At 42.2% G+C, this 14,769-nt stretch overlaps 1 protein-coding gene across 10 annotated transcripts in view; it reads left to right on the forward strand.

Moving 5' to 3' along the window:
- The window catches only part of unc13a (unc-13 homolog A (C. elegans)), a 35,233-nt gene that overhangs the window by 20,101 nt on the left and 363 nt on the right, over window positions 1–14,769 (forward strand). For 2 of the 10 annotated variants that reach the window (XM_026345897.1, XM_026345890.1), the window contains 20 exons: window positions 208–297; window positions 393–527; window positions 1,860–1,993; window positions 2,099–2,184; window positions 2,627–2,753; window positions 2,885–2,981; window positions 3,661–3,804; window positions 3,935–4,012; window positions 4,214–4,291; window positions 4,517–4,605; window positions 4,716–4,862; window positions 5,231–5,354; window positions 6,466–6,471; window positions 8,074–8,103; window positions 9,062–9,118; window positions 9,247–9,327; window positions 9,495–9,642; window positions 10,417–10,473; window positions 13,772–13,864; window positions 14,569–14,728. In XM_026345897.1, the coding sequence (XP_026201682.1) occupies window positions 208–297; window positions 393–527; window positions 1,860–1,993; window positions 2,099–2,184; window positions 2,627–2,753; window positions 2,885–2,981; window positions 3,661–3,804; window positions 3,935–4,012; window positions 4,214–4,291; window positions 4,517–4,605; window positions 4,716–4,862; window positions 5,231–5,354; window positions 6,466–6,471; window positions 8,074–8,103; window positions 9,062–9,118; window positions 9,247–9,327; window positions 9,495–9,642; window positions 10,417–10,473; window positions 13,772–13,864; window positions 14,569–14,728 (1,961 nt within the window). The remainder of the gene's footprint in view (window positions 1–207; window positions 298–392; window positions 528–1,859; window positions 1,994–2,098; window positions 2,185–2,626; window positions 2,754–2,884; window positions 2,982–3,660; window positions 3,805–3,934; window positions 4,013–4,213; window positions 4,292–4,516; window positions 4,606–4,715; window positions 4,863–5,230; window positions 5,355–6,465; window positions 6,472–8,073; window positions 8,104–9,061; window positions 9,119–9,246; window positions 9,328–9,494; window positions 9,643–10,416; window positions 10,474–13,771; window positions 13,865–14,568; window positions 14,729–14,769) is intronic. The other 8 variants (XM_026345898.1, XM_026345894.1, XM_026345899.1 and 5 more) reach the window with 5 other exon arrangements.

Raw genomic sequence — 14,769 nt, forward strand, 5'->3', positions numbered from 1 at the left:
ATTAGAGTCACAGCTCCTCTGAAACATGCACAGACACGTTCAGGAGACACTGTACACCCACACAGTAACAAGTGTAAGGGTTTGGTGGCAGTGGAAATTGTGTGGCTGTGCTGGATCTTGCCCACGGAAATAAAAACCACTCTGGACAAGGATGGATGTGATATCATCTGTAGTGTCTCAGTGTTTTCTGTTTTTGTCTGACTGCAGAACAATTTTCCAGCCAGCAGTCCTGAGAGGCTGCAGGACCTCAAGTCCACAGTGGACCTCCTCACCAGTATCACCTTTTTCAGGATGAAGGTACAGCCCCTTCTTCTGCCTTCTTTTAGAGACTTTGTCAACATATAGGGTGCAATGTTCATCATCATCATGACTCTTTTTGTGTGGTCATTCAGGTCCAAGAGCTTCAGTCTCCACCCAGAGCCAGTCAGGTCGTGAAGGACTGTGTCAAAGCTTGTCTGAACTCCACCTATGAGTACATCTTTAATAACTGTCATGAGCTCTACAGTCGCGAGTATCAGACAGACCCGGTAAGGAGCAGCAATGAAATTAATTCATCTGTAGGTGTGAGTGAAGGTCTCTCTCCCTCTCTTTTATGTTTAAGAAAATCGAATTCAAATTAGCTTTATTAACATGACCACAATTTAATTACAGTTTTGCCAAAGATCATGTTGTTGTGAGTCCACTAAAACAAAAAACTGTTACATAGAAATCACTGAAGAAGTATAATATGTGATTTAGCAAAGAAAAGATGCAGATTTTCCCTCAGACTAACATGACTGTGTTCCCTATTGGATTTCATTTACCCTGGTTGTTTAATTATTTTGTCAGTTTGTGGTCACACTCACGGTGCCCACATAATTAACCACTCTGTGCTGTCTGCTTGTGCTAAATAGCAGTGGAATTTAGTTTTCTATTGCAAATGTCCAATGACTGATGCACTTTCCTTTTTCCTTGGCTGTAATTTGGTTCACTCTCTCAGAGGAAACAAGAAGGATGAGTCACTGCCCAACTCCAAACTCACAGAAAGAGCTGAGTCATTTTGAACTTGGCCAGCAGGTTTCTTCATAAATTATCATAAGTTGAAGTGCCCTTGACTGGTCCTCGACTAATCAGATTACTCAGATAAAATATGTTTGAAAATTGAAAGTTATCAGTTCTTTTTTTTTTTTCCATTAATTCCTGTTTTGTGCTCAGTGATGCGTAAACGTTCTCTGTGATTCTTTTGTATGTGCATGTATGTACGTCTGTGTGTCTTTGTTTGAAGAATCCTCCCTCTTTGTCTAGGCCAGTTTCCTCCACCCATCTCTCCTGCGTTGGATTTCAGCAGGGATTTCCAGGACGTGCTTTCAGTCCTCATTAAACTGCCAGGCCCCATTCAGAGTCCCATGTGAAATTCAAATAAGCATTTTTCCCTTTGAATAAAACATTTCATCCTGAGGGATGTTGCTATATTTTGTTGAAATCTCTGCAAGATCATTCTTCACTCTTCAGCCCTTGCGGTGCTCGACTTTTAGTTTAGTTTTTTCCTTTCTTCCAGCACATTTTGAGCTATTTCAGAGAGTTCGTCCAGACGGTTGACTTTCTGAGTCTGTCAAAGATGTTTGACCAACAAACACTGAACAGTTGTATAGTTGAAAAAACAACAAAGTGAGGATTGACTTTTGAAAATGTTATTTTTTAATTTGCCACATAGTTAAAGAACTATAGATACTTGTTAAATGATCCAATACAAGACTTGAAGTTTGGATTTGGTGCAGTGTAGCCTACGCACTAGTATGCAAGTCAACAGTTACGATCTTCACATCATATTTTAAGTAAAGTGACCAATTAATTACCAGTTAATTTTCTTGTGATTCCAGGCCAAGCAGGGGGCTGTGCCGCCTGAGGAGCAGGGACCCAGCATCAAGAATCTTGACTTTTGGTCCAAACTCATCACACTTATCGTCTCCATCATCGAGGAGGACAAGAATTCCTACACTCCCTGCCTGAACCAGTATGTTTCTAAATGTCTCCTTCATTTCACATTCAATTTTAAACATATTCTAATATTATGCAGTTTGTCACAAAAGGCACTTTTCTCCTTCTCTACTACATCTAGATTTCCCCAGGAGCTCAACGTGGGTAAAATCAGCGCTGAAGTGATGTGGAACATGTTTGCTCAGGATATGAAGTACGCAATGGAGGGTAAGTGCATATCAGGTTTACACAGTGCTTCTGAAATGATTGAGGTTTGTCAAGACTTGTTAAAATAATGAACTGTGGTTGTTAACATTTGATAGAGTACGTGAATAGGTGAACTACATCTACTGCAGGTGGTTCTGACCTCAATTTGTATTATTTCTTATTCTATAAGCATGTTCATAGTACAGGTAGGTAGGTTGGTACATAGTCTGCATCCTTTGTGGTTTGTGTTATTTTATTTCATATTCCATATGTAATTAAATTTAGGATATGCAGGTCCTCGAGGGTCATACTCTATTTTAGCTTTGATTAACGTTTGATTTGCTTAATAAAATCAGTGTGATGGTTTGTCTTTTTGTAAAGCTGGCCTGTGACAGCAATAGAAAATGAGTGATTATTTCAAGAAATGTGCCTCAAAATACATTTGTCCGCTTTACTCTGCCAGAACACGAAAAAAATCGCTTGTGCAAGAGCGCAGATTACATGAACCTGCACTTCAAAGTCAAGTGGCTGTACAATGAATACTGCAAAGACCTGCCCTTCTTCAAGAGCAGAGTGCCTGAATATCCTGCGTGAGTAGCAGCTTGCCCACTGCGTCCACAGACACACACTCCTTAACACACGCTCAAAACTCAAAATAAGCACTGAATGTTATTTTCCTTGTGTAATTTGGGGCTCCTGGCCTGTTTTCTGTGCTCCATAGCTGGTTTGAGCCATTTGTCATCCAGTGGCTGGACGAAAACGAGGAGGTGTCTCGAGACTTTCTACACGGTGCTTTGGAAAGAGACAAAAAAGATGGGGTAAAAGTTTCACCTTATCTTTTTTTCAGTTCTCTGGAAATGCTGAGTCACCCTGTGCATCTCCTGCATTCTCCAAAGACAGCAACAGAGGCACACACACAGCATCACAGGCGTGGACTGAAAGCAGAAAGTTTTGGACTAAGAAAATGTTTCAGTCAAAGTGCTTCCGTCATATAAAATCTTTCTTTGGACGTGTGCGTTGAGACAGATGTGAACCTAAGAAGAAAGATAACTCAGTCACAGTAAGATATTGTGAATTAATGGCCTTGTTCCAGAGTTTTGAGTGCAGGAAAGCTCCTCACCTCATTATCCAGGTTCCCCTGAGAAGCACCTACACACTCACCTCTAGCCAATTAGAGACCAGGCGCTAACCAGCAGCCAATTACAAGGAGACAGACAGGAGCTCCTACCTGTCACCAGATGGCTGTCTAACTGGCTCCAGGGCATCTGTACATGCAGTGGATGATATAAAAGTTCCACTTTAAGATAGTGTCTAATGGTCTGTGTATATAGTGTTAGATACCCTGAGGTCACGTCAACCTAGCTTCCTTTCAATCCCAGCTATTCACCGACTACCCCATTCATCCATTTCCCTTTTCACTTTTTCTCTTTGCACCTCTTATGCCATTCTTTCCCTCTCAGTTTTTCAATCTTCGCACAAATCTTTTCTGCCCTACAGTTCCAAGTCACGTCAGAACATGCTCTGTTCTCCTGTTCCGTGGTGGATGTGTTTTCTCAGCTCAATCAGAGCTTTGAGATCATCAGGAAGCTAGAATGCCCAGATCCGCAGATTGTGGGACACTACATGAAGCGATTTGCCAAGGTAGAGTGAAGTCACAAGTGGTAAATTATAACTTAAAAATAGATTTAGAAAAAATAGGTTCTTTTTCAATGCAAATAACAATAACCTGATGATCAATGGCCTATTGCTCTTCTCTTGTTTCCCTCCCCAGACCATCAGTAATGTACTTCTGTCCTATGCTGACATCATCTCCAAGTTGTTTGCCAATTATGTCACAATGGAGAAAGTGGTGAGTAGTTGGAAACGTAGGAGTCAGTCGATCAGCTCAGCTCACTTGATTTGTACTTTATTACTAGATCCATGATACACTGTTTCTTTGACTGGTGTACCAACAGAAGGCTGATGCGCTTCCAAGTTTGAAAATGTTGTAGCAGGGAGTGAACAGTGAGTTTTCTAGTCAGACATACGTCTTGTCTTGTCTTGTCTTCAGCCCTGCATCCTGATTAACAACATCCAGCAGCTGAGAGTTCAGCTGGAGAAGATGTTTGAAGCCATGGGCGGAAAAGATGTGAGTGATTCTCCTCTCTTGTCCTCACGTAACTTCCGACCCCCAGCTGGTATTGTTCACAAGCTAAACTGTTGTGCATCTGTGTGTGTATTTGGTCACAGTTCCTGTAGTTCAGACAGCACCTGTAATCCAAATGTGTCAGTTAATGTCATTATTGCTTTTTCGACTCTTGCCCAATGACTGCATCCACCTCGGGGTGTGTGTGTTTCTCTATACGTGCTTCAGCTGTGTGTGGAGGCCAGCGATATCCTGAAGGACCTGCAGGTTAAGCTCAACAACGTCATGGATGACCTCAGCAGGGTGTTTGCCGTCAGGTAGAAGCACACATACATCCATGCACAAATACGTGCTCCAAACATTTACATTAGCGTGACTGACAAACTGGATTCAAATCTTCTTTCACTCTGTTGCTGTCCCCGTGCAGTTTCCAACCTCATATTGAGGAAAATGTGAAGCAGATGGGAGACATCCTGGCTCAGGTGAAAGGAACTTCGAATGTGGGCAATGCCAGCAGTGTGGCCCAGGATGCAGACAACGTCCTGCAGCCCATCATGGAGTTCCTAGACAGCAAGTGAGGCTATCTTCCATTTTAGTTTGAAATTAGTTCAACAATAGTCTCTACGTAGAAGTTTAATATTTTTCTAACAGCAGGTAACTATGTATATCAATAGAAAATAATAATATAACCATTTAAACTCTTCAGAAACATGTATGCATGCATGCATGCACACTTGCATGAGCGTATCTGTCATGAAAAGGTGTGCAAGTCTTATTTAGGTCCTTGGAGGATTTCTTGCAGCTGACCGTTTTTTGTCCTTTGTTTATTCCATCCTGTTCTCTTAATTAGCATTTTCTCTTTGTCAAGAGTGCATTGTTTGGTCCCTTCGGGTGCTTGTTACTCATCTCTCCTGCCTTTCGTCTGTCTCACCTTCCTGCCAGCCTGAGTTTGTTTGCTAAGATCTGTGAGAAGACTGTGCTGAAACGCGTGTTGAAGGAGTTGTGGAAGCTGGTGATGAACACCATGGAGAAGACCATCGTCCTGCCGCCACTCACGGACCAAACGGTGAGAGCACACAGAGCTGCACAGTCAGAGGCTATAGAAACAGATTCAATAATAGTGGTTGCCCAAACGTTAATTTGCCAAAGAATCATAAATAGCATTTTTAGTCCTGGATAATACAGACAGACAGGGTCTGTTTTTCAGAAAGCCCACTGATTATTTTCAGTAAGTGTGAATGCTGCTTCGGCGGGATAAGAATATATTATTTGCTCTGATGACGACCACAGCAATAAGGTAGATGACAGAAAAAATATGAGCAAAACATTTAACACTAAGAAAGAAAAGGAGGAGGAGGAGCAGAACGAGAAAACGGAACACACGAGCAGACATTTTGTGTGTGTTGCAATTCAAGATGGCCCTCAGACGGCTTTTGCATTATGTGGCGTCCTGTCCACTCCTCAGTCGCTACACCAAGTGTTATTCAGCATCGCCCCCAGTACCTCCATTCATCTTAGATATCAAGATGACACTCTTTTAAAGAAAAGAAAAACATTTAAAAAAAGGAGTGCACCATATCATTCTAACACCAGCTCATGGCTGCTCTCCAGTATGTGAGCCAACAATTTTTGTGGAGAGATTCCTGATTTATGAGTAACTCACAACGGTGTGGCAGATTTTGTTGTTTGTTTTTCATTTTTTGTTTTTTCTACTTATTTGCCCAAAGGATCTGGCCCACTTCCAAAAAGAATCATACATTTTGGAAAGCAGCCTCTTGTTTTCTTTTGTTTTGAATATATGTGTTCTTATTTGTGTTTGGTTATTATTAAAAGAGCCTCATATCACTTATAATAAGCTGATAAATTAATATGTAGTTATCGTGTACAGTGCTGGCAAGTATTACCACTACTGGATCATAGATCTGCCCTGTTGAGAAAATAATTATGTGCTATATTCTAACAAATTTTATAGTAGTAAAGTTTAATTTGATGGCCCAGCTCAGTTCTTAGTCCAGGCTTTAGACAGGTGTCAATTGGGCTATGTCCCTCACGCCCTGAGGCCCAAACTTGTATTTTTTGATTGATGTGGGGCTCTTTGCAGCTTGACTGACCCTTCTCTCTGGTTGTTGTTGTTGTGATTATTATTACATCCTGCTCCCACCGCTCTCCCTCCACAGATGATTGTAAGTACAGCACTCCTCTGTGTGTGTCTGTCTGTCCGTCCACGGTGGTTGGTTCTCCGCTTTATGTGGCTTCGATCTTCCCCTGTTTTTCTTTCTTTTCTTTTCTTTTTTTTTTTTACCCCACATCACACCCCTCTCTGATCTCATGACCTCTCCTTTCCTCTCCTCTCCTCTCCAACTCTGTCTCTCTTTTGAGAAAACAGAAGCATGGTGCATTCCTGACTGGTATTGACTGATAGGTCCCTCCCCTCAACAATCTCCACAATCAAATCTCCCCTCTTCTGCTGTCTGTTCTTCCTGAACACTATCCTCAAACAGGAAGTGGTACTCCTCCGCCTGGTGTTGCCCTGTTTCTTCTCATGCATTGTCTTTTTACTGGGAATCTGGTGGGGTGACTGAGCTCTCGGTGGTTTGATATCCGGTGCCCTTCCTCACCTGCAGCCACCCCTTTCCTTCCTTTCAACTTCCCACTGTCCCCTGTCCCTCCTGTTTGAACTGTGTCCTAATCCCCCACTCCCCACTGTGGGTTTGTTGCTTGCATCTGATCTATTTCAACACTGCAGTCTTCTCTCAGTATATTGTACAACACTGTACTGTACTGTATGTTGCTGCAGACCCGTCATGTTGGTCTGTCCTGGTTTGGTTTTATGTTCTGTTCTTATTATGACTATTGTAATGATGGTTTTATGTCACTGGTCCTGATGCAGAGAGTTTGTTATGAGAGCTTATTGGTTTGAGTTGATATTTGACAAAACACAACGTGCATCCAGTGTTAAAAAAATGCTCAGAATTATTTAAATCTAATGACCACGACTTTTCCTGTGTTTTCCTTTCTCTTCTTTTAAAGGAATAGTTTGACATTTTAGGAAATGGGTTTTCGATTTCTTGCCTAGAACTATGTAACAAAATCAGTACCACTCTCACGCCTGTGGGTTACATCAGCTCTAAAGGCTGGAAAAATATTAGCCAGACATTGTGGTTTTAAAATGGAGTTAAACACCAAAGCGATTTATTGATGGCTTTCATTTACAGGAATTCCAGCACACAAGTCTCTGTGAAGTCACAACTTGTTGTTTTTATATTCTGTTTGTGTACAGATTAAACGAATAAGATTACAACAAGAACAAGATAAGGAACCTAAGCTAACTGTCTCCCAGCTCCAGCTCTAAATTATTGTGGCTATTTCCCAAAATGTCAAACTATTTAAACGTACATAAATATAAATATGTTTTTATTTTTCTCATAGCAGAGATAAAAAAGTATTTTATATATAGACTGAATATTGTGGTACCGTTGTTGTAGCCTCTTATAAAATAGCCCAATTCTAAAAATGAATTTAAGCATAAGACAAAGTTGTCACATGAACTTCCTCCTGTCTTTATGTTACGTAATATGCTCTTACAGTTTCAAATATATTTTTAAGTGCCTTTTTTTAGTGCCAAAAGATGATGTTGCTTTGGGAGAGCAATATGATTTGCTTAGTGACAGAGCATCCTCAGACTTTCATATGGACTTTTGAATGCGCATCTAGCCAATGAGAGTGAAGTCAGACTGCAGGGACTGGCTACTGCTTGATGAATTAACCACATGCTCTCTTTCCAGGGGAGGCTGAAGAGTGCTTCTCACAGTGATGTAAGGACTAAACCCATTTAGATCAATGTGTCTTGTCTCTCTCCTCTGTCTTCTCTCTGTGTCTCCATCTCTCTCCCTCAGCTCCACAGTCCACCAAAACAATGGAAATATTGATTTTTCACTTTTGTTTTTACACACCATTTCTCTGTAGTGCTGTTTATGTACTGCAGAAATCCCACTGTCAGATTTACTGGCCTCTACTTCCAGCCTCACCACAGCGCTACACCTAAAGTATCTGAAATATGAGTAGACGCAATGTAGTTTCAAATGCACACGCTAGTTTTTCTTTATATTTTTTAGGATATTATGAGACACATTTGACACTTATTTGGGCATTTTGTTTCATTTGCTGCCACTATTGTGATGTATTTAAGATTAGTGAAATTCCTGTAGGTTATAGTTCTATAGTAGTAGTTTTATACTATAAACATCTAAAGCTGTAACCAGAGATGGGATTGGAAATTGCAGTTAGCAGCACTGATATCCTGTATTATCTGACCTGAGTATTGCATTAGACTGGATTTCCAGTAAATACCTGCGCACACCAGAGAGCAACTGCAGAGCTGCTAAGTGTGTGTGTGTGTGTGTCCATGAGTGGGCGAGAACGTCTACTTTCTCGCCCTCAACTACAAGCTGAGCCACCTTCCCTTCTCTTTGTACTGAAGTGTCTCACTCTGTGTGTGTGTGTGTGTGTGTGTTGATGTGTGCAGCGGAGTGTAATGTTTTGGAATGAATAAAACACAGATAAGTGCGATAACAGCACTTGAAGGAAAAAGTACCTTGACATCTGTAAAGCGGCTTAGAGTTTATGAATGTGTGTCAAAAACGTCGCTGTCCTCTGTGTGACACTAAGCCGTTAACTGCTTCCCTGTTTTGTCATGATAATAACAACACTCTCCTCTCTCTGCCTGTGTGTCCTTTCTTCTGTCTGTCTTTTCACTCTTTCTGTCTCTTCCAGGGCACTCAGCTCATCTTCAACGCTGCCAAAGAGCTGGGACAGCTGTCCAAACTGAAGGTGCAATATGTTTTTTTTACCCCATTAGACTAATTTTTGGAGGATTTGGAAAGTATGACGCAGAGCATGCGAATGGACAGACTGATCTTTTTGTCCTGTGCTTTTTCCTTTCTCCTTGTCTTCTCCAGGAGCACATGGTTCGAGAGGAGGCCAAAGCGCTCACACCTAAGCAGTGTGCTGTGATAGAGCTTGCTCTGGACACCATCAAGGTAGAAACTCGGTTAAATGAGCACACAGTGGGCACAGGTTCAGATGCCACCTTCACTGTTTGACAATGAACAGGTTTGGCTTGCATAACCTAGTTATGTTTTGCAGTGACAGGCGAGTTAACAGCTGTCTTCTTTTGTCTGTTTGCCTTTGTGTGTGTGTGTGTTAGCAATACTTCCATGCTGGTGGTGTGGGTCTGAAAAAGACATTCCTGGAGAAGAGTCCTGACCTGCAGTCTCTCCACTATGCCTTGTCCCTCTACACACAGGCCACAGACAAACTCATTAAGACCTTTGTCCAGTCACAGAATGCACAAGGTAACCTAGTGATCTTCACTTTTCACAGCGCTCTTATTTTCTCTGTCCTTGGCAGATTTTCAATTCTTTACACTCTCCAGTATCTTTATTTGCTAAGTGTGAACTGTGACTCTCTGATCGAGATAACTGTATCTGTTTTTCTGCTTCGTGTTCTTCAGCGAGCTCGTGTTTCCCACTCCTCTGGTGACATTAGGGTTTCCCAAATGCTTATATCCTAAAAATACCTCACATGCTTTGTGGAGCATGAAGTCGAGGCTGCCTCAGCACAATATTTTTTTTTTCCTCCGCTCTGAAATGCTCGGTCTCCCAGTAGTCAGCCTCCAGAAACGCAGAGACTATTCTTTATATGATCTGACAGCTATTTGCTGTGAAAAAAATAAATACCCACCCCCTCTTTTCTCTCACTCTTTGATTCTGTTGCTCAGCCTCCAACCCAGCGTCAGATGGCTGCATAACAGCTATCATCTCTGTGGATGCTGATGCTAGCACACAGTCCCTGAGCACCGCTGGTAGAAATACCATTTGAGCTGATTGATCATTTAAAACTTAGGCAAAATGCCATTCACTATAGATGATAGAGCACATCTAACCGTGTTTCACATTAAGATTAGTATGTCTATGCTTTCTTTGAATTTATTGTACAATGTATGTAGAACATATGTTGGCCTGTTTTTCTACTCTGTAACTCTCTAATGCAACGTCTGCAAACTTCATATGTCTACATGTCTCTGCTTTCTCTGTCTACTCCCTCCGTCTGCCCCCTCTGTGGGCCAGTGTTCGGCGGGAAGGGGGTGAGATTCACCAGTAGTGAGGATGTTTACCCAGACAAGGGTATGTGGCACTCGGGCACAGGACCTGAGACAACCAGGACCAATAGAAAGCCTCCAGAACAAAGCCCAACTCCTTCCACCCTCCACCCCCACCATATGCATCCTGAAACTCCCCTGCCTGCTCAAACTCATCCCAAAAACAAATTTAATGCACAGATCGAACACAGTTCCTCTGTTTTTTTTTTTCTCTATCTCTTGCACCCACCCCTTTTGCACCCACACATACTGTTACATACATGCCCACCTCAGCAAGAGGAACGTAGACTTTATGCATTCATGCATGTAGTGTACACACTGATGTCTGTATGTATGGAAACTGCACTGAATACATACGCCATAGACAGTATGTATGAGCAGACAGTGAAGCATGATGTGTGGACATCAGAGAAAAAGAATAGAAATGCATTAAAGTGCGGAGGAATCCTGATTCAGCATGATGTCAGAGGCCTGAGGGTTGTGTGTGTTTGCGAGTGTGTGTGTGTGTGTGTGTGTGTGTATGTACACGTGGTCAAGAGGGAGAGCGAGTGACTGAACAGAGTCAATGTGACTGAGTGAGGCTGTCCTTAAGGATGTTGAAGCAGAAGCGCAGTACACTGTCTGTCTCCACCACGAGACGCCAGAGAGGAAATCTTTGTCCCCCCACTGTGTTTCAAATGAAAGCTGTAATGATGAGGAGCAGATTATGAAGACGATGATGGCTGCTGGCTCAGTTTGTCTGGGAGGGCTCCCTGTCCTTGCCTCCTCTATCAATACACGCAAACACAGACGGGAAATGAACAAATACAAACTCTCTCTCACACACACACACACACACACACACACACACAGTAACTGAGATCCCACGTGAAGCGTGACAACCCTCCCTACAGCATTGATGAGAAAAGGGTGCTCAACTCATCCCCTCACCACTGACTGAGCCAATCAGAAACAGCCTCGGCAGTCAGGTGGTCTGACTTGTCACTGTAGATTAGCATCAAAAAGATGTGACTCTTTCTTACACACACACACACACACACACACACACACACACACACAGGATCTTGAACAAGTTGTATTCATTCAGCTGGTTCAGTGTTTGAGATTTAATTTGACGATCCATCGGCGTGAGCACATTAAGAGTCTTGTGTCAACGAGACAGACAGCTGTTTTCTTTATAGGAGTGTTAATGACAGCAGAAGAAGAAGTCTGATTCCAGCCTTAACTCAGTTTTAAACCAATGCATAGTCAGCGTACTTTGCCTATGTATATTCTGCACTAGGTCAGTTCATTCTGATTCATCAAAGTACATTATTCAAAAATTTAAATACATTTTCATACAAAAAAATTATAATTCACATCACGCAAATTGATACAGAGAGAAAAAAAAGGTGTTATGATCATGATTTTTCAACAGTGATTAAACTTCATAATTAGTTGTTACTTATTATGACCTTTCTTTGCTTTCTTTGGAGGTACATATAAATAACTAAGTAGTGTGTGCCAGCTGCTGGATGTCTTTGACGGTAACAAGAATGCAAATTAACTTCCAGCCAAGAAGATTTTGCGGGATAGTTTTCCCCCCAACCCTATTAGAGTAGATAATTAGAGCAGGATGAATGAATGAAGCTCAGTGGGATTTATTTCTATGAACCTGACTGCTGCTAAAAGAAGGCTTTGATCAGTGGTGGCTGCCATTCTCCCGCACCGCAGGCTATGAGCCGCTTTATTTGTAACTGAAATAGTCATGAGTCATTCGTGAATATGCACAAATCAGGTGGTGCTCTGGCACAACCGCAGTACAAGTTTGAGATTTAATGTCGCAATATGGTGTGAAACATGTACCTCTGATTGCTTGTGTTTATTGAATAAGACAAGCACGAGTTTTCATGGCAACCTCTTCCTGCCTCCCACCCAGCAAAGTTTCTTCACCATCTTTTATGGACGTCCTCCACAGAGTAGACAAGGCCAGATGGATGACGGCTGCTCTCTTTGGTCCTGTTGGCAGCAAGACTAACAATCCCATAATTCTCCCTGGAGAGATGCAGAGAGCTGCATGCCAGGAACACTCGGCCGTCTAACTCCCACAGACACCTTGTTTAGTGGGTGGCTGGTTGAAAACACACACGGGCTGCTGGTCGTCGCCACAAAGATACCGTCAACAGAGTGAAGACACTAATTAAAACACTGAAAATTAATGTCCATCTGTCACCATATCCTTCTGGAGATGTATGTGGATTAGAACCACCTGTTCACATGCGGCACAGAACCACAGAGAGACGCCGCAGAAAGATTCGTCCACCATCACCCTCCCAGACAAAAGATTTAGAGCCTGAACAGAGCCATGTAAACAGGTCACGGTCCAGAGCCAAGGACCCCCAGTTCAGGGTTGAGCTACTTTGTGTGTGAGGGTGGAGTACACCTGTGGTGTTATACATTTAGTATTTGGCGTTACAAATTCAAAGATGAGCTCCTAGCTACATTATCTAGCATGTGAATCAAATGTAAGTCGTGTGCAGCACAGTACAGGCTGCTTCTCTCTCCCCCGTAAGCTCCTTCCCCTTTCTTGTCCCTCCTCTGACCATGCTTGGGTAAAAATCTTTACCAAGGAATGGGTGTGTCCACCTGTCCAGATCCATCTGAGCATGTCCTGACCTGATCTGTGCCGCGGGAACCACACAGTCAGTTTCTCAGCTTCTCTCCTGTCTTCTTCTCTGCCTCTTACTAACCACCATGCATCTGAACAGACGCTTCTATGAGTGGGCACAAATCACTGTCCTCACTGGATCCAAATTGCTCCCTCACGATTATTGAAATTGTGCAAAGGTCATTCGGTCAGTTTCCAATCACTATGCAGAGTGAGTTACTGAAGGACCTAATACAACAAGTCCAGGTCAATACACGACTATTGACTGGACTGTAGTTGGTCAGAGTTGTCTTGCCATGATTCATTAGTTCATTGTATCTACATTAAAACACATGCCCACTCATAGCAGCTTTGTCTGATTATGTACTTCCAGACCTCAGCATATGCACAAACAGGTCACTGTGCCTTATTTCAAATCCTCTTGTTATACGGTGATTATTTTAATATTAGAAAGTGATTGTAGAGTCAGTATTGTTTCTAATCTCTTCAAGGTTGTAGATGAATCCATTTCGATGGGAAACTAGTGAAACTGAAATGGGATTGATCAGTAACCTTGTCCTTATATCAGGGCACAGTGGCTTGTGTTGGAGGTTGGTCTGCGATGGGAGAACAAAAGTCGTCAAAAGAGTCACATTGAAGGTATTAACAGCACCATCACTGTCCTGTGTCCTGTCAGGCTCTGGAGTGGACGATGCTGTAGGGGAAGTTTCCATCCACGTGGAGATTTTCACTCACCCCAACACTGGAGAGCACAAGGTCACAGTGAAAGGTAAAGGAAGTGTAACTGGAAATAATAATAATAATAACAAAACAACTTCAACTCAAGATCAACTTCACTGTTTGGTTTGTTAAGATACTTTTTTGAATTGTCCCACGCAAAGAATTAAAACCAGAAATAATTCTCAGGGTAAACATAACAAAAGTATAATTGCTGAAGTATGGTACATTAAGCACAAGTACTTTATTTATGTGAAACATGTCCTACAAACCAGGACTACACTTGTGCATTCCTGTTACCAACATAAGTTCACAAGCAGTATTTTTAACATCAAGGAATATGTCAGTAACTCATTTGGACTGATGCTCATAGAAACCAGTTCTGTAGTGGAGTACTGGTACCTTAAAGTAAATTAGAGCATGCACTTGTTTGAAGAGTAACAAACCTTAGGGTAAATGAACTGTACTTTAGTAGTATTGAGTCTGTGAACCTCTGGTAAAGTGAAGAAAAAGTCACATCGAGCCAAGAGTCATCAATAGGCTTTATATTAAGATCAAATCCAAACTCCGCCTTTTGAAAACTGAATATGTGGCCTGAGGGAGAGCCAGTATTTTCTGGTTCTAGGTTTTCTGTTCATGCTCTTCCTCACCACATTTTCACACCTTTCTTTCCCACATGTATCTCTCTCTCTCTCACCCACACCTTCCCACTCGCTTCCCTTCCACTTTCACTCTCTCCAACCGTCTCTATCTCAGTGGTGGCTGCTAATGACCTGAGGTGGCAGACGCAGGGAATATTCCGGCCGTTTGTGGAGGTCTACATCATCGGCCCTCACCTCAGTGACAAGAAGAGGAAGTATGCCACCAAGTCGAAGAACAACAGCTGGGCCCCCAAGTACAATGAGACCTTCACTTTGTGAGTAATACTTAATGATGATTGTTTTACTTCAAGGTGGT

The sequence above is a fragment of the Anabas testudineus genome, chromosome 4 (genome assembly GCF_900324465.2).
Source record: "Anabas testudineus chromosome 4, fAnaTes1.2, whole genome shotgun sequence".
Classification (NCBI taxonomy): Eukaryota; Metazoa; Chordata; class Actinopteri; order Anabantiformes; family Anabantidae; genus Anabas; species Anabas testudineus.